Source organism: Equus asinus, chromosome 4 (genome assembly GCF_041296235.1).
Source record: "Equus asinus isolate D_3611 breed Donkey chromosome 4, EquAss-T2T_v2, whole genome shotgun sequence".
NCBI classification, from domain to species: Eukaryota; Metazoa; Chordata; class Mammalia; order Perissodactyla; family Equidae; genus Equus; species Equus asinus.
In genome coordinates this window covers 17,065,328-17,083,520 of record NC_091793.1, presented here as the reverse complement: position 1 = coordinate 17,083,520, position 18,193 = coordinate 17,065,328, and the positions used below count along the sequence as shown (strand labels likewise).

General features: G+C 58.8%; 1 protein-coding gene across 2 annotated transcripts in view; it reads right to left on the bottom strand.

Annotated features, from left to right (window-relative positions):
- Positions 1–376: 376 nt before the first annotated feature.
- The window catches only part of KIAA0930 (KIAA0930 ortholog), a 40,884-nt gene continuing 23,067 nt past the window's right edge, over positions 377–18,193 (bottom strand). The window contains exons 2-10 of one of the 2 annotated variants that reach the window (XM_014864436.3): positions 13,645–13,796; positions 10,016–10,141; positions 9,836–9,913; positions 9,380–9,481; positions 7,933–8,073; positions 7,123–7,317; positions 3,996–4,158; positions 2,373–2,531; positions 377–1,829 (exon numbers count right to left, since the gene is read on the bottom strand). In XM_014864436.3, the coding sequence (XP_014719922.2) occupies positions 1,789–1,829; positions 2,373–2,531; positions 3,996–4,158; positions 7,123–7,317; positions 7,933–8,073; positions 9,380–9,481; positions 9,836–9,913; positions 10,016–10,141; positions 13,645–13,796 (1,157 nt within the window). In that variant the 3' untranslated portion in view covers positions 377–1,788. The remainder of the gene's footprint in view (positions 1,830–2,372; positions 2,532–3,995; positions 4,159–7,122; positions 7,318–7,932; positions 8,074–9,379; positions 9,482–9,835; positions 9,914–10,015; positions 10,142–13,644; positions 13,797–18,193) is intronic. The other variant, XM_014864438.3, reaches the window with a different exon arrangement.

Sequence of the window (18,193 nt, the reverse complement as noted above, 5' to 3'; positions counted from 1 at the left end):
AGAACACTCAGACAGCGTCTTGGAACCCTGGGCCGCAGCTCCCTGCGGCTCTGCTCCAACGCCTGGGGGCGAGACCAGGCCCTGGCTGCCCTAAGACACTGTTTTGGAACATGAAATCGTGCAGAGCTGAGATACAGCCGAGCGTGAGCGGGGGGCTGTCAGACAATGCGAGAGTGTTCAACCCCAACTCGGCACATGTCTTCTCGGCCTGGGTGACTATGGGGTCGGGGAAGCACCCCAACAGTCCAACGCCTGACCAAGCAATGCAGAACGGCTGGCGACCGCGCCTGGACCCAGTCATGTACTGGAACCCTGGAGACTTCAGTGAGGTAGGTGGTATCAGCCCCATTTTACAGGTGGGCAAACTGAGGCAGAATGAAATGCAATAGCTCGCTTTTAATAACAGCGTACAAAATCTAGAGAAAGCCCCAAAGTAGTCCTCTGTTCCCGGAGCCCAGTGCAAACCCCTGGAGTGCACAGAATAAAAACAGATGGGAGAACAAGCCCCGCCGATTCCCTTTCTCCCCCAAAGAGGGTCTCTAAACACCAAGAGGAACCCCTCAAATATTCCTGGGGACTTCAAACAAAAGGACATAGAAACAGAGACCCAGCTTACAGTTTATTCCCAGTGTGGGAGGGGAAATGCGTCTGCTCTCGAGAAGGCTCCTGGTTGGGAGAAGAGCACAACGTGTCATCGCAGATGGAAGTCCTCCTGGCTGGAAGGAGGCCCCAGGCGAGCCCGAGGCTGGACGGCTACTCGCACGCACCGACCAGACCGGCCGCGCGGAAGCCAATTCCTCTTTGCCTCAGTCAGGTGGTCTGAGAAAGGAGACCAGCTTACTCAGTCAAAGGAATTAAGCTCTAGGAAACCAGGGAAGATGAAACTCCCTTCCCCACCCCCGGCCCCCAGAGGGTGGAGGTTCTACCCAGAACCTTCCCGGGAGGATGCCAACCCCACCCCACCATCCACCCTTGCTGAGATCCCACTCTCGTCCGGTCTGGCTACTCAGCCCTCCCATGTGCCCTCAGAGTCCACGTTCTGCGGGCCCCGCCAGCCATGGGCGAGAGTGGGATGTCTCCAAGTAGAGGTGTGTGTGTTGGCGGTGCTCTTTGGCTGGAAGCAAAGGCCATTCTGGCGGGATCGGGGCCTATCTGCCCAGCTCGAGGCCTTTCTGGAAGCGGGCACAGGGTGAGGTATTCCCAGCCCAGAGTAAAACCATCCAACAGCTTGTGTTCCCCATCTCCCCATGTAACCCACTTATAGCCAAGTGTAAAGGAGGGAGGACGGACGAGTCGGGACTAACTCAAATGCTGAAGTTCATACAGCATCGCAACATCTTAGGCCATTTTCCTGAAGAAAGTGTCGCCAGTTTGACACTGAGCCCCCAGCTGGGTGGTCTCCACCTGCTGTCTGCTGGGACGTGAGCGTCGGGCCAGCAGGTCTGGACACACTCTGGATGTTGGCTGCTCCTTCACTCTCTCTCGTGGCCTCTTGGCATCTCTGGTCCTCTTTGGGTGCAGAGGGCTCTCCGGAGATGGGCTGGGGGTGACGGGTGACGGGGGTGGGTGCAGGGGCAGGAGCAGAGCCAGAGGGAGGAGAAAGAGGCACTTCAGTTAGGGCTGGTGTTCGTGGAGTCGGCCCTGGCCCCGGGAGTCGAGTGGCCCCGCCTGGCTCTGGCTCCGGCGCTGGGTTGTCACAGAAGACCCCGGTGGCGGTGGACAGGTAGGCACTTGGCAGCACTCCAGGGCCGGGCAGGGCCGGGGGCTCTGCGCGGGCTCCGCACACGGCTAGGTCATCAGGATGGGCTTCTGCCGGACTTCCAGGATGTCTAGGGTGGCAGGACGGGAGCGCGTGAGACAAGGAAGTTAACGCTGAGCGGTGCGGCGACGACAGTTCCACTGATGGAGGAGCCCGCACCGAGTAATTACACGCATCTCCTCCTCCAGCCCTCAGGGAACTGCAACGCTGTGATCGCCCCGTCTGATGGACAGGGGGATGGGCTTGGAGCGGCTGCATGGCCTGGCCAGGCCCCAGCAGAAGTGGGGCTCAGACACCGGCTTGCCTGGCTCTGGAGCCACCGCGTGGCCCTGCTGCTCTGCCCATGAACTGTACCTCTCCCACAAGTGATGCACACCCAGGGGTTTGAAGCCACTCGAGAAGGGACAGCAGGGGCTGCCCAGCGCTGCACAGAGGGCTACCTTAGGGGAACAGGGAGGTCGAGAGCCCTGCTCGGAAACCTACTGATGGGCTCCTGACTGGAAATGATAGGCCGAGGTCAGACACCCCACGAGTGGGCCTCAGGCCAGCAGGGCCCAGGAATCAGGCTGGCTACACAGAAGTGACAGCGGTTTTCCAACTCCGCCAACATTACCTGTTAAGATCCGATGCAGTGGCAAAGTGACGTAGGTTAAGTGTGCATAGAGAAGGAAATTTCCATCTGCTCTGTTCAGCTTCAGCCAGGACCCAACTAGAGACCGCCCTGTGCCAGACAGGGACCGAGACCGCAGGTTGGTGGCATTATGCAGGTCGGCTAGAGGGGAGAAGGCGGGGTCAGGGCCCAGGCAGGGGTCTCCTAGGAGAAGCAGAACACTTCCCACTCCAGGTGACTCCTTCCCAGCCCAGCCCCCCCCTGCGGGCTGCTCTACCCTCCAGCTGGAGCATCCCACCCTCCCTGCCTGTCCAGCCCTGCCCCAGCCCTTAGGCCCGCACCGCCCCTCGGAGCTCTCCGGGACTCCCCTTCTCTGTCCTGGAGCTCAGCTCTCCTCCACGGGGTCTGGCACATTGCCACATTGTGTTACTTCTCTGCCTCTGGCCCTATCTGTCACTGGAATCAGGCACCATCAGTCTGCAGGGCACAGGGGCCAGCCTGGGATGACCTGTCACCATCACCCAGTCTTACGAATCACCCGGGGAGGCAGGCTGGGTGGTTATTAACGTTTCCTACTGATCTGGAAACAAGTCGAGGTGGGGAAGGCACTTGCCCAAGCTCACAGGAGCAAGTCAAGGCTGGTGCTGGAGTCTCCTGGCCCTGGCCAGGGTCTTGTCCAGCAGGGCCTCTGTCTCATGGCCCTGGAGGCCAGGACCACTCAAGGCCACAGTCCCAGCTCCCCGCCGGGGGCAGTCCATATTGTCAGTGAATCCTTCCACTCTTTCATTAGTCCAGCAAACATGCATGGAGTTCCTGACATGCCGGGTGCCCAGCTCAGTTGGGAGGACGATGTCACAACGCACGCTCAGGCCTCCCAGGCACAGGGTTGACCAGAACCTCCCAGCTTGTCTCCCATCAGCCAACCCTGCCTCCTACGGTCTGTGCTCCGCATGGACCACTGCACGGTACTGTCAACATTCACATCTGATTTTGTCACTCTTGCCCAGAACCCTCTGATGGCTTCCCGCTGCTCTTGGGATGAACGTGGCTCGCACCCTCTGTGTGGCTCAGCGAGTGCGAGACTGGCGGAGATGCTAGGAGGCCACCAGACAGTCAGGCGTGGGCCTGGGGAGGCTGGAGGCAAGGATGCACAGGAGCGCAGGTGAGCCCTAAGGAGACTTCACTGAGCAAGGGGAGACCCTGAGGGACACCCCGACTGAAGGTTCTAGAATGAGGGCCAGCTGGCCAAAGACAGCACTGAGGAGGAGTAACTCAGCAGTCTGAAGCCACAACACGCACGAAGGAACCAGAGAGCTCCTCTCTCCCTCAGCAAGTTTTCTTGCACCCTCTGTGCGGGACAGTCAGCCCACCAGCATCAGAAGTCCAGGACCCTGCAATGGTGTGCAAACCGCCCTGCACGCCTCACACCCTGAACACAGAGAGCACGGGCACAGGAGTTCCACGAGGCAGGGGCCTCTGTCTGTTCATGGCTCCATCCCGCCCCAGCCCACGGGCACCCACTCTCTCAATGCAAGTAGATGAATGAATGAATGAATGAATGAACCAAGGGGAGACTGAAGGGGCGCAGGCGGGTGGGCCCTTGGGGCATAAAGAGGCCAAGGTCACCTCCGCCGTTGTCCTCCCGGAAGAACTCCTCGCTGTCGTTGGCGGAATGCGACTTCTTCATCTCAGCAATCCGGTTCCGGGGCACCTTCCTCTTGAGGGATGGGGAAAAGAAGGCAGGCCGGTTGTTCCGCTCCGGGGTGGGGGGTGTGCTGAAGGAGGTCACCTGGGAACAAAGAGCGTAGTCACCCGAGCAGCCCATGCAGCGCTGGGGGTCCCAAAGCCCACGCATCTCCTGCCCAGACTGAACCAACACAGAGCTCAGGGAGCGCTGGGAGGGAGCACTGAGTGGAGGAGGAGACCTGGTCACTGGCCCTGCCCTCTGGAGGGCTAGCCACGCTGGGCTACGCAGGCACTGGGAGATGGTTTCAGCGTGGGGACGGGCAGAAGAGCCCGGCCGCCAGCTCCGCCCGGCAGGACCCAGGCTGCCCTCTTGTGGGCCTCAGACACCAGTTAGGGGGTCGTTCAAGTGCAAAGCAAGACTGCTGATGCCTCAGCCCAAGCACCTACCACTGAACCCACCAAGCCTTGCCAACCCCCCAAGTGGAGAACTAGCATCAGCCCCATCTGACAAACGAGCAAACTAAGGCAGGACAGCGACCTTGACTTGACAAGGTCACCCAGCAGGGTAGTGGCAAAACTGAGACTGCACCCCAGGTCCTGTGCCTCCTAAGGCTGCGTTCCTCCCCCAGTCTCTTCTCTTGCCTAATATGTGCCCATCCCTCCCCCCAGGCATCCTTTCACAGAAGCGCTCCGGCTCAGCAGCTCTGTGCTTCCATCGCCTCCTCTCCTCTCTTCTAAACCACATTGTCCGTCAACCAAACGTTCTCCACACCCACCCGGGGCCAGGCGGGTGCAGCACTAAGGACAGACAGGCAAATGACACTGGTCCCTGCCCTCAAGGAGCTCACAGTCTGCTGGGGGCGACAGACTCGGAAAGTGACAACCACAGACTCCATATTGGTTGCTGAGACAGAAAAAGGGAAGCACAGGATACAGGGAAGCACAGAGGCAGAAGGGATCAACAGCCTGGGAAATCAGGAAAGGCTTCCAGGAAGAGACGCTGCTTGAGCTGGGTCTTGAAGGACGAGTAGGAGTTCGCCAGGTGAAGAAGGGGGGGAAGGGCGTTCCAGGCAGAGGGAACTTGGCCCATCTCCTCCCTCCTCCCCACGCAAACAAGAATCTGAGGAACAAGATGAGCTGGGACTGAGACTTCAGGAGCCCCATCAGCCTCCTCGTCACGGCTCCGACATCCACAGTCCCGGCGGCCGCTGGGCTCCAGACGGTCCTCCCACAAGTCAGGGAAGGTTTTTAAAAGATAAAAAACAGACACCAGAAACCACAATACACACAGAATCTGCATTTGTCATGTGCTGGTTACAAATGACCCCCCCTGGAAAAGGGGGACAAGCAACAGTAAGCACAGAGGTGGCAGGGGCCTGAGCAGTCCCCGGGAGGTCAGGCCCCGGCACTGACAGCTGCGTGACCCTGCCAAGTCCCTCCCCTTGACCCCAGGCCTCTCTGATGTTTGAGCCCCGGGCTTTCACAGGCACCATCTCCTCCCCCCATCCACCCCCACTGACAGACGGAGAGCCCAGGCTCTCCAGGCTCAGAGAGGTCTCCCAACATATCTGCACTCACGCAGCAAACAAGTGGCTGGAATTGGCACCCAGGTTTGTCCAGCCCGGAGCCCAGGCCACAGCTTCACAAGGACCTTCACATACAGGTTTTATCAGGGTTTCAATGGGCAACTTAGGACCAGGGAGAAGAATTAGGCTCCTTATCTCAGTAATGACCTCAGAAATATAAACCACCTCTCATTCCAAAGATGAGAGAGGCCTTTGCCTGGAATTCTCACCCATCTTTGCAAACAATTAGCATTTATTGGTTTTGTTCTGCTTATAAAACACATTCATTGTGGAAGATACAAAACAAAAAAAAGTTATAAAGAAGAGAGAGAAAACCCCCATCTGACTAGCTGGACACAGGCATGGCTAACATATTTTTACAGAATTAAAGGTATAGCAAACACACCGCCCCCATCTCGGGCCATCAGCGGTAATCACTATTTACATTCGTAAGTCACCTTCCCGAGAAGGCCAAGAGCAAAGGGTACAGAGAGCAGCTGCGACCTGGGGAGTGCTCCTGAGGCCGAGCCGTGCAAGGGGCGTGCTGTGCAGTGGCTCCCCGAGCCCCCGCACCTCGGGCAACAGCTGTTCTCACCCTGCTTCTGGATGAGAAAACCGAGGCTCAGAGAGGAAGAGACTGGCCCCAGGCCAGAAGCAGCAGGGCCCAGATTCCAGCCCACGAGGTAGCACCCTGAGCCCCTCTCCTGGAGATGGGCTGGGCAAGGCTGCCTCCCTGCCCCCGGGCGCTAACTTACTGTCCTCCTCCAAGACCCACAGCTCTGAGCAGCCCCCTCTAGAAGACCCACGGGAGCAAAGGCCAGGGGCCTGGGAACTTTCTCCTGCCTGCGCCCTGGGCCACACTGGAGGCTCTGGGAATAGAGCTGCGCTGGTCTTGGCTTCCCAAGCCTGGGGAAGGATGGTGGCCTAGAAAACAGGAGGGCTCCGAGGCTCAGTGCTGTCACACAAGAGCCATGGGACCCGGGTGAGCCTGGGTGCCCAGGTCTGCAGAGAGGAATGCTCAAGCCCACCCACAGGGCTGCCGGTGGACTCCCAGCAGTTCAGATAAACAACACCTTGTAAACAAGGGGACCCGACAGAGAAGAGATGGGTGGCCCCAGGGCCTCTGAGCTCTCTGGCTGAGCCTCACAGGGCAGGAGGGAGGGGAGCCAAGCTCATCATCACCCCATCTCACTCACCAGGGAAGGCTGGTCACATGCCCAGCTCGCCCAGAAGGTCCACCAAGGCAGGCGCCAGGATGCGGTAAACTCAGCTGGCTGCGGTGGCAGCTCAGGGAGGCAGAAAGAGCTCTGGCCCAGGTACTAACCTGCTGTGTGATCTTGGGCAAGTCACTTGCCTTCTCTGAACCTCAGTCTCCTCACTGGGGGGTGGGGAGCATGGCACCTACCTCACAGGGTGGGGGGATGTAGGGATCAGGGAGACGCTGGGAAGAGGATGTGACGGACAGGAGGCACCACCCCTCCCCCGAGTGGCACTGCCCTTACCCGCTCGTGCATGGGCGAAGCCGGGCTGGAGTCCTCTTCTGTCCCACAGGGGGACGTGTCACCAGTGGACACACGGCTGACCGCCATCTCAGCGTGGCCCTTGCCCTGTGGCCCCTTCATGCGTACAAACTCCATGTTGTTGTACTTGTAGAAGCCAAATGACATCTTCTGTGCCATCCGGGCTGCCACGCTCACCTGCGGATGGGGGAGATGGCCTGAGTCAGCGCAGGGAGAGATGGCCTCTCCCCAGGACATGAGCAGCCAGGATGACCATCCCTCAAGGAGCAGGCCCTGAGGGCTGCCCACCCACCCTGGGGGAGACCCAGCCCGGCTGAGCTGCCCACGCCCAGCAGCAGGGCGGTGCTGGGATGCTTGGATCCCTGGTGATGCTCCTCTCTGTCTGACCCTCGGCCCACAGCAGGCCCAGCACCAGGCTGGGAACAGAGCCCCAGCCCTTGGGCATCTGAGACCGCCTCCCCTTTCCCCTTCCTTCCTAGGTTTCGAGGGAGGCGAGCCTCTGGACGGGGCCTGGTTGCAGGAGAGCAGCCGTCCACCAGGATCAGTCAGGGGCCGGTTTCAGGAGAGTTTTCACTCAGGGCGGCCCGAGTGGGCTGAGACATGAAGAACGCAACATAAAGCAGGCCCTGAGCCACTTAACAGGGGCCAGGGTGGGCGGCAGGCACTCTGAGGAGGGGCGGTTACAGCACAGAGCCGGCGAGGACAGAAGGGGGGCTGTGGAGTGCCTGCCCCCAGCCCTGGGCAGACAAGGGTCCAGTCCTTGGGAGACCATGGGCCCACCCCTGCACTCACTCGGTTGTCATACACCTTCTTGAGTGCCTCATAGCGGATGGAGCCCTGAAAGATGACCCCTTGGAACGTGTTGGTTTTGTCACTGGCCACCAGCTCCACACAGACCATCTCTCCTTCCCCCACAGTCATGTCACTGAACACCTGGGATGCGACACAAGGAGGAGACGGGGACATTGACTGTCAGCTGCCTATCACCAAAACCACAGCCCAGCCAGCTCCCATCCCACCACCCCCGGTCACTCGCCCAGGCCTGCCAGGGAGGACCGCTCAGAAAGCTCCCATTTTGTAGGTGAGAACACTGAGCCACAGATGTCAGGACATTTGCCCAAGGCCAGGCAGCCCTTCCACCAGGCCACTGAGGCCAGCACAGCAACAGGAACAGCCTCACTGTGGGCAGGGTGGTGTCTAGTGGGGGCGGGGGAGCGTTTCGTAACAATGACTCGGAGACCGGAAGAGGACACACCGCCCAGCTGGCCGTTGGGAGGATGCCCCCTCATCACACTTCCTCATGCTACGGAGTGAGACAGTTTACAAAGACTGTCCAGTCCACTTTCTAGAATCTTCTTCTAGCTGTGGCTAGCTCTGGCTGTGAGCAACCAGCCCCGCCTGCCACCCTATCGGCCCGCCCCCGAGCTGCAGGCACAGGCTGAGGAGTGCTGACAGAGGGACCGCCTGCCTGAGTCACTACTCCCAGGGGCTGGTGTACAGACCCAGCTTTGAGGTCACACAGACTCCGGCTCCAGTTCGGCTCTGCCATGAACGAGCCATGTGAGCCTGGGGCGGGCACTGAAGCCCGAGCCTAAGGTGCTTCAAGACACCATCAAACCCAGAAGAGACCCCGAAAGACACACCCTTCCTCCTGAGTCCTCCAGGGCCCTGAGCACCTCTGGCCAGGCCGACGGGGAAGAGTGGCTGGGCAGTAGCTGGTGGGGTCGGGATTGGGGTGCAGCCGGGTTCTTCCCACACCCTGGGTTTCCCTGGGCGAGTCACCTTCTCCCTTGGGCCCCACTTTTCCCAACCTTAAAACAAAAGCGTGGCCCAGAAAGCTTCCAAGGCCCCACCCCTCTCTGACACCCTAGGATCCCAAGACGGCAGGGGAGGGGGAGAACGTTACAGAGTTTAATGGCGACAGTAATTGACTCCTCCCGCCCAGGCAGCCCTTCCTATAGGAGTTTACGATGCATTCTCCCACGCACGAGCTCGTTTGATCTTTGACTCCGACGGGTGAGTAGGACAGACGACATGACGCTCATTTTACCGATGAGAAAACTGGGGCTCAGAGCAAGGAGGACTCCTCTGCCCCGAGTCAAACAGCAGCAAGAGGGGGCCATGTCTGCAGGAGGCTGGACCCACCCCGCTCCCAGCGCCCTTTCTGGACGGGGGAGGCCTGAGGGAGAGAAGCAGCTCACACTCCCTGATGGGGACGCTAGAGGCAAACGCGGCTCACCTCCTCGAAGCTGTCGATCATGAAGAAGATGTTGGGGTAGCTGATCTTGGACTCCTCCCCCTTGCTGTCCATGGGGTGTTTGCTGGGGGATGCAAACACTTGCTGGAAGAGAGAGTTTAAGGACTACGTGAGGGCCCACCCTGCACCCAGGCTCAGACCCCTCAACTGAGTGGAACGTGTTGTCCAAGGCACAGGTCACCATAGTCACTCTGCTCAGAGCCAGGCCAAAGCCAGAGGGACCCCTCTGGAGAATGCTGTTTGGATGACATGGTTCTGCGCTCCTCGCATGGGACAGAGGACCCTGGAGCTGAACGCATTTCTGGAGTGAGACCTTCACCTCTGGGGCTGGACGTGAGGAGGACTCTTTTCCCCTAAATAAACACTGGGCAACCAGAGAGCCATTCTAGGCTGAGCTGGCAGTGAGGAGTCCTGGGGGCTCTGGGCCCCGTGGCTCACCTGAGATTTCTTCTTATGGATGTGGATGTCCCCCCCATCAGCGCGTGTGCACACAGCACATGTCACCATGTAGTCCAGCTGGAAGAGAGCACAGCACAGTGTGTGTGAAGGGGTCTGCTGTCCGTCAAGGCCTACCCACAGCCCTCTCCCTGGAGCCCTGCCCCCCACTGCACCCTGTACCTTCTGCAGGATGAGATTCAGGCAGACGCTCTCTTCCCAGTCAATGTCAGGGTCTCCCAGGCCTGGCAGCTTCTTGGAATCCCGCCGGTACACCTCCACCTCCACCTCGGGCTCAGCCTCAGCCAGCTGCGAGGCACAGGGCAGAAGTGAGTCCCAGCCCCGCTGTGGCATCTGGAGCTCTTCTCCCTGACTACTGCACTGGTCAAGGTGTTAACACAGACACGACTCCAGCCTTACCCCTCCATCTCTAGCTATTAGACCCAGAGATCACCAAGAACTGAGCCTCCGAGGTCCCTCGGGCCTCTGCAGCAGAAAGGGGGATCCCAGCAACCTGTCCCACCCATACTGCTGTTCTTCACCCTGCCAACAGACGACCTGTCCACCCAGCCACCCTCCTGCACTAGTGCAGGAAGCACGCGGGTTGCTATGGAGACTGGGTACCAGCTTGCCTGCCTGTGGGATGGGGAGGGGGCGGGAGGCAGCCGGGCTTGCCGCAGAGGCCCCGCAGTGCGCAGGCGCCGAAGAAGGCCCACACTGCGCCTGCGCCTGCCAAGGGCTTCCCTCCCTTTCTGTTCTTTTGAACAATGGGGCAAAGAAGCTGCCTGGGGACAACTCGAGTTTCCCGACTCCCCTTCCTGGGCCGCCCTGCGCAGCCTGGGCCCATGAGCTCTCCTCACATTGCTGCCTGCCCCCTGTCCCCCAAACACTACAGTCAGACACTAAACGACCCACCCTGGCAGGGCACAATGTCATGTGGGTCTGGCACCACCCACCCACCCCCCCTCACCACCACCGTCTCCCGCTCTACATGTGCTGGTCCTTTCACACGGAATGTCCTTGATCCACTGTTGTCCCCTCTCTATCCTACCACACTCCAGCCAGATGTCCCTCCTTCTTTTTGTGGGCTCCCCCTCGCCCCCCGTTCTTCCCACCATCACAGCACCAACCGTTCTGTGTCACTGGCTATGCTGTCTGTCCCAACAGACTGGGGGCTCCACAGGACAGCGCCAGGTTGGAGTCACTTCTGTGCTCCCAGTGCTGGGGGAGGGGCATCTGTACATAGCTCACTGTGTTCAATGGAACATTCTAGCACACAAATAGCCAGATTGCCACAAGCTCCCATGGACTCAGCTCCCCTCCCTGACCTCAACACCCCCCAATCTTCAAGAGAGTCTGCACACAGCCGTGCCCGCCTGCTCCAAATTCCTCAGTCCTGGATCCAGGGAACTTCTCCTCCCCCCAAGAAAGAGCTGTGATCAGCCTGTTCTTTTTGCCTCCCCACCTGGCTTCTCCAGGACCATGCAGACCTGACCTCTCCCCTCTCCCACCTGCCCTCCTGGAGAATTCAAGGCCGAGCTGACTAGAGCTGGGGCCTCTCCTGGCACCGAAATTCAAGGTACAGCTGAGAGTGTCTCAGATGCACCCAGTCCTTATTAGAGCCTCTGGTCTCGACAGACTGCCTTTGGAAAAGACTGAGATTTGCACAAAAACATTGTCTGCAATGTGACTCCAGCAGATGTCAACAGGCCAGAGTGGTGGAGGGCAGAGGCCAGAGCCCACAGCCCTGCCACCTCCTAGCTGTCCACCCTTGGGCTGAGGGCTCCCCAGTTCCAGTTTCTCTGCTGGTGAACTGTGGAGGCAGGAGTGCACGCATCTCCAGAGCCGTGCTGACAGAGGAGAGCATGCCCAGTACGGGGTCACCAGCAGCGAGCCTCCTAGATCCTCACCGCCTTCTGCCAGGGGACTCGCAAGGTCACATCACCCCGAACATCTGGCCTCCCAGGTGTGTGTAACGGCAGGCCTCTTCGACTGTCACTTCTCCAAGTCTTCCTCTTCCCACGCCTTCCCAGGGCCCCAGGTACCATCTTGGTGCCGATGGTCCCGAATCTCTACCTTCGTCCCTGGCACCTCCGCTGAGTTTCAAACAGGAGACCCACTGCCTGGACGACATCACCATCTGGACGTCCCACAGGCACCTCTGACTCAACTCCCCTCCTCTTGTGTCCCCTCCTGTGATGGGCACCATATTCACCCCGGGCCCAAGTCAGAGACCTGGCTGTCAGGCTGCCTTCCCTCCACCCCGCACTCAATCACGTGAGGCCGTGCTCGTCAAGCCCACTTCCTGGGCCTCCCTGGCACCATCTGACCACTCCTCTGCGCCCACCCCCTCCCGGGTTCGGGCCACCACCCACGGCCTCTTGACAGTCTCCTTGCTTCAGCTCTGACCCTCTCCAGTCCTTCCCCCACCCACCGCTCGAGCTTCTTAAGCAGAACTCTGACCTCGACCCCTTCCTCAGTTTCTCAGGCTCAGTGGTTTCCCAAGGCTTTGGGGACAAAACCCAAACTCCTGGGCATGACCTTCAGCATCCACAGGATCTGGTCCCTGACCACCTCGCTTCCTTGCTCCTCACCTTTCTCTCCCCAGCCGCACAGAACCGCCAGCACCCACCTGAATGCATGGGGATTTACAGACTTTCAGGGCCACTGTTTGGGCCATCATCCGCCCTGCTGAAGGACCCCTTTTCCCCTTCCTTTAAGACTCATCTCACCCAGTGGCCTCTGCTGACACTCCCATCCCTTCTGGTCACTGTAGCTACCCCACTGTAGTGGCTCACTGTGATGTACTTCTTGGTCCCAATGTGCAAAGGCCCAGTGACAACACACAGTCCCACAGACAGCTGCTGCAGACACCAGATGAACACCAGGGGACCCAGGCCAACCCTGAGTCTTCCTGCATGTCACACAGCCCAGCCAGACTGGCTGTATGGCACCCGCAGGGAAGACACTGTTCTCCTTTGCAGCAGGCACTAGGCCTGTCCCTTTGCAGAAAACCTGTTCTCCAGGTGTTGGGCTCAAAGAGCAGGCCCAGAGCAGGGAGGGCCCCGAGTGCTCAGTGTGCAGGCCACAGCCAACAGGCCCCGGCCTTGGGGCCACAGGGCCCTGGACTTGGAGCAAGGCAGCCTGCAAATTCCAGACCTGCCTCCACGGCCCTCCCATCTTTTCTGTGTAAAGGAAAACAATGCATTTCCATGTTTGGCATACAGGTTGCTTCAACATTTTACAAACTGCTAGAGCCTCTGAAGAGCAGAGAAGGAAACACGCAAAGTTTGTTTTAACTCCTCTACACACTTAAATTTAGCGGATGACACGCCTGAGGCGAGTCACTTCACCCCCGAGCCCTCGGGTTCCTTGTCCTCAGAAAGGGGATAGTAACGCCCGCCCCGTCCAGTTGTCAGCAGGACACTGAAGAGCGCAGCCTGTGTCTGCTCCAGAAGTGGTGGCAGCATGACCTCACCAAGCCAGGTCACCCCGTCCGCGGCCAGGGAGGACCCCGGACTCTGGGATCAAACCTCTGCCCTGTCATTTATTTATTCATTACGAGAGGCTGGCCCCATCACCTAGCCTCTGACCTCACTTTCCTCAAAGGAACGACGGCGACGATCATCAGAGCCTTTCTGACGTGGTGAGGATTACCATCGATGCCTGCACATCCCGCCACCGACAGCTTGTGTGAGTGTCTCCACACGCTTCCCGGCACCGACCAGCTGCTCAGTGAGCATCCTGTCCCCTTCTCTCAGCACGAGGACTGCGAGGAAGCCCACCGTGCGCGCCAAGAGCAGCCCCCTCACCTTCCTCCCGTCAGCGCCGCTCTCGCTGCCCGCGAACGCCAGCTTCCGGCGCACGTAGAAGAGCATGTCGTCCTGCCGAGGGGCCCACTTCTCCATGAAGTAGGTGGAGAACATCCACGTCCAGAAGACGATGCGGTCGTCCTTGAAGCAGCCTGTGAGGGAGGCCAGCGACCGGGGAGAAAGGACCCATCACCCCGGCCCTCGCCGTGTGACCTTGGCCAAGCCCCGGCCCCCACTCCCGCAACCTGCATTTCTGATCAGAAATCCACCAGGGCTCTGTGGCGTTCAGAGCCGCCCTCCCTCCCCACCGCCCCCATGGGGCATCCGGAGAGGCTGGAGGACGCCTCCCGGGAGGCCCAATTCCTCCACCCATGGTGGCCCCAGCTCCCAGCCCCCAGCGGAGCAGGCGGACTCCAGCCCAGGGATGAAACAGCAGCTTCGGAGGGAGAGGAAAGGCCCAGCGTCTGGGCTGGGAGCAGGAAGGGCTCCGGAGGGGAGATCCATCAGGCTGGCACCACACTCAGCCAGCATCCCCCAGGCTGAGGCAGTTCCCACGAGAATGCAACTTAAAGGAACAGCTGCCCTTTGCCCACCAGCCCCCGCTACAGGCAGGAGTCCACACCCACCCTCACCCCCGCGTGCGCGCAGCCTTTCAGCACACCAGACTCATTCTCACTTGATCTTCATGGGGACTCTTCTTTTCATTACAAATGTATTTCTTTTTTTTTTTTTTAATCTTTTTTTTTTTTTCTGCTTTATCTCCCCAAACTCCCCCGTACATAGTTGTATATCTTAGTTGCAGGTCCTTCTAGTTGTGGGATGTGGGACGCCACCTCAACGTGGCCTGACGAGCGGTGCCATGTCCGCGCCCAGAATCCGAACCCTGGACCGCTGCAGTGGAGCGCACAAACTTAACCACTCGGCCACGGAGCCGGCCCCACAAATGGTATTTCTTTATGATAAATAATTCTTTCTCATAATCTTTCCCGCACAAGGAGAAATAGCCCATAGCCTCTGGTAGGAAAAACCTGGGTTTCTCCAGTTCTGCCACTTGCTGTGTGACAGCGGCCAAGCAGCTTGGCCTCTCTGATCCCCAGGTTCCTCACAGTGAATGCAGACTCACTGAGACCGTGAGTGTGAAGAGCCCATACCTGGCACAAAGCAGGATCAACAAAGGTGGGCTTCCTCCCTTTCTAGACAGATCCCATTAAATTTCAAGATATGCCACAGACCTGTTTCTTAAAAACTCAAAACATTAAATTGTTGCTGGTTTCTTTCTTTCCTCTCCAGAAAATACTTTATCATTGTGACCTAGTCCTCGTGCTTTGATGCTAGAAGGACCTGACCTAATCTCTACCCTTAGAGACAGGGAACCCAGAGGGCCGGTGGGTGTCAGCACACTCCCTCAGCCTCCCAGGCAGTTCCGTGGCCCGAACAGGACTGGCCAGGTCCCCTGACTTGCAGCTCAAGCCCCCTCCTCCTGGGGGTCGGCCCTCAGGCTCTGGAAGAAAATCCCAGCCTTTATTTCAGCCACGCCCCTACCAAAGAACCAGGGCTCCAAACTAGCTCCTGCCCTCTGCCCTCTGCCCTCGTGGGCAGCCTGTGGCCCACCCCCTCCCACACCGTGCCTGGTTCCCAGAGGGAAGAAAACAGAAATGGTCTTATTAGTCTGCGGTCCAGGTCAGCCAGCCTGACTGAGCAAGCTGTCAGCCTCAGGGGGCAGCGGCCAGGAGAGCCAGCGGACTGACAGCCAGCACCCAGGCTCCCAGGCACCAGGCGGAACCAAAGACACTGTCTGCATCACTCTGCATCAGCGCTTTGAAATCCCTGCCGCACTTCTACAACAGGCAACGCCCAACTCATGCCACCACAGATCCCCCACAAAATCCAGCACAGCTGCTATGTTATTTCTGGATAAAACTCCAACTCTCCCCGTACGTTTGTTTTCCTTCTAGCTTCCTCTGAGCCCAGAGTCCAGCAGAAGGTCATTTAGACTAAATGCTCAAAGACTGCCGGTGCCGAATGCTTCTTGGTCCCGCGGTGGATACAGAAGCAACTCTGGCCATGACAATCAGGGGGTCGTGGCTCAAAATCCCGCCACCTGCCACAGGGAGGCCAAAGTGCACCCTCAGCGGCCCTCCTCGAGGCAAGCACTGCCCTTCCCCGGCGATTGCTTTTTATTCTGCCAAGAGAAGTAACCCGGTGGTAGGACCTCAGGCTCCCAGACACCAGCGATGATGAGGACAAGAGCAGCGGCTATGAATTGTTAAGCATTTGCCACACGTTGAGCACGGGGCAAAGAGCTCTCACAAACTCTCACCGGCACTCCACTGTTATGGCCCCCCTTCACAGAGGAACTGACTCAGGCTGAAGAACGCGCCCAAGTTCACAGAGCTAGAAACTGCTAAGTCCTCAGAGCTGTCACACCCGCACTCAGGCTCTTGGAAAACACAATGTGCTATGCTTGCTCGGCAACCTGGCGAAACGAAGGAACCAGATAATTAATACGAACTGTTTAGCAGGCAGCGGGCACGCCCTGGGAGCACAATAAGTGGGGGGCGTTCTCGGGCCGGCGGGAGGATGCAGAGTCTGGTTTCAGGAGTGAAGTGCTGGAGATGGCACAAAATAACACACCAATTTGCTCTTTAGTATTCCACGTGCCCATCCAGGCTCTGGCACAGCGGGGTCCACATATGGGGTCCCATTATCCCTGCCTTATAACACTGACAAAACATCTTCACAGCTCATCCACCCTGGTTTAACAAGTAAAGCCTGCAGACTGCCTGCCAGCATCTACTTCTAACTCACAGGGGCTCCTGGAGCCCGGCCCCAAAGGCACCCCAGAGGCCACCCCCAAACGCCATCTGAGAGGGATGGCACTAAACCAGTGCTGGTCCCACCACACACATGCTCCCAACCGAAACTCCCGGCAGCCCCGTGGGCGTCAGCAAGTCCGACGTGCGCCACACACACCAATCCTTCTCCCCGCCCTCAGGGCCAGCACTGACCCACGCTGGCGCCATCTCCACTGGGATGCACGAGCTGCCACTTCCACTCCTACCCCGACAGGCCACCCTCCACACCGCAGCCAAGGATCTTTATTTACAGATGTTCTCCCGCCCCCGCAGAACCTTCCCATGGAATTCAGACTCGAATCCCAAGTTCTGACACAGTGCTCCCCGACAGCCCCTGCCCCGCTCCTCCCCAGCCGCACTGGCCTCCTGGCGGGGGCTGACCACATCAGTGCTGGCCCACCTCGGCTGGCCTCTGCACCTGCTCCTCCCCCTCCTCCCACTCTCTGCCCTGGGACCTCTGCACAGCAGCTCCTTCCTGCCATTCCAGTTTCCATTTAAATGTCACTTCTTCAGAGCCTCTCCTGACCCATACGAAATGTGCCCCCAGGGGCCCCCGTCATCTTGCTTCACTGCCATCACAACCCTTCTCGTCATACCTGGTTTTCTTATCTGTCTGCTGTCTGTTCCCCTGCATGGCAGCGTCCAAGGAGGAGGGATTTTCTCTTGATGACAAAGATCTCAGCGCCCAGGACAGGGCCAGGCACACAGCAGGCACTCAGTAAACACTGGCTGAATAAATGGGTTATCCCAACTTAACAGGAAACGGGCTCAGTGAAGTGGGTAACTTGCCCAGGGGCCCACAGCAAGGGAGTGGCCCAGCTAGGACTGTCCACATGAAGGCTGGACACACCCATGCAGAGCACAGGGAGTGGATTTGCCACCTTCTTTCAGCCACTTAAGAAGGATCTTCCAAAGAAGCTCCAAATGCCACCCAACGCACAAGGGCTGAAGCCCGCTCGGCCTTCCTGGGGCTCTAAGAAACGACTCCACAGCGGAAAGCACTGCCGAGCTGCACAGGGTGGGGGAGCCTATCGTGTGCGCCGGGAAGGTGCGGCTGGGAGACAAAAGGAGCAGGTGTCCAGACACGGCCGGCCTCACCTGTCCTTCCAGAGCGCCTGCTGCCACTGGCTGCCCGGCATGTGCGAGGCAGGAGACCCAGTTCCCACAAGCTCTGAAAGGAATAGGGGCTTAAAAATTCACTGTAAGCTGTAGAATATCATGTAGATATTACCATTCGTGTTACTATTTTAGTACCAACGTGACAAACCCTGCAGGAAGAAGCCGTACTCTGCCAGGGAAACCCCACGCTCCTCCCCCCAACACAGGCGCAGGACAGGGAGAGGTGCTCAGGCCACAGAACTGCCAGAACAATTGCCAGAAGGGGCCACGGGTGCCGCACTGAAAGACACTGACGGAACGCATCACGCAGAACATCTCCACGCCCAGGACACTCAATGTTTAAAAGCAAGAGGAGAAATCACAAAGGTCAGAGCTGCCTCTTCAACAGTCAAAACCCTGTCCGTGCCCAAGAGGAGCCGACTGAAACCAAGGGAGCACGAGGACCAGGGGAGTGACGTCCACAGTGAAGGGGGGTGCCCGTAACGCAGAGAGTCCACATCACAGCAGGCATGAGAGAAAACAAGGAGGACTCCACTGGATAAACGGGCAAAATACCAAACAAGTAACCTACCAAA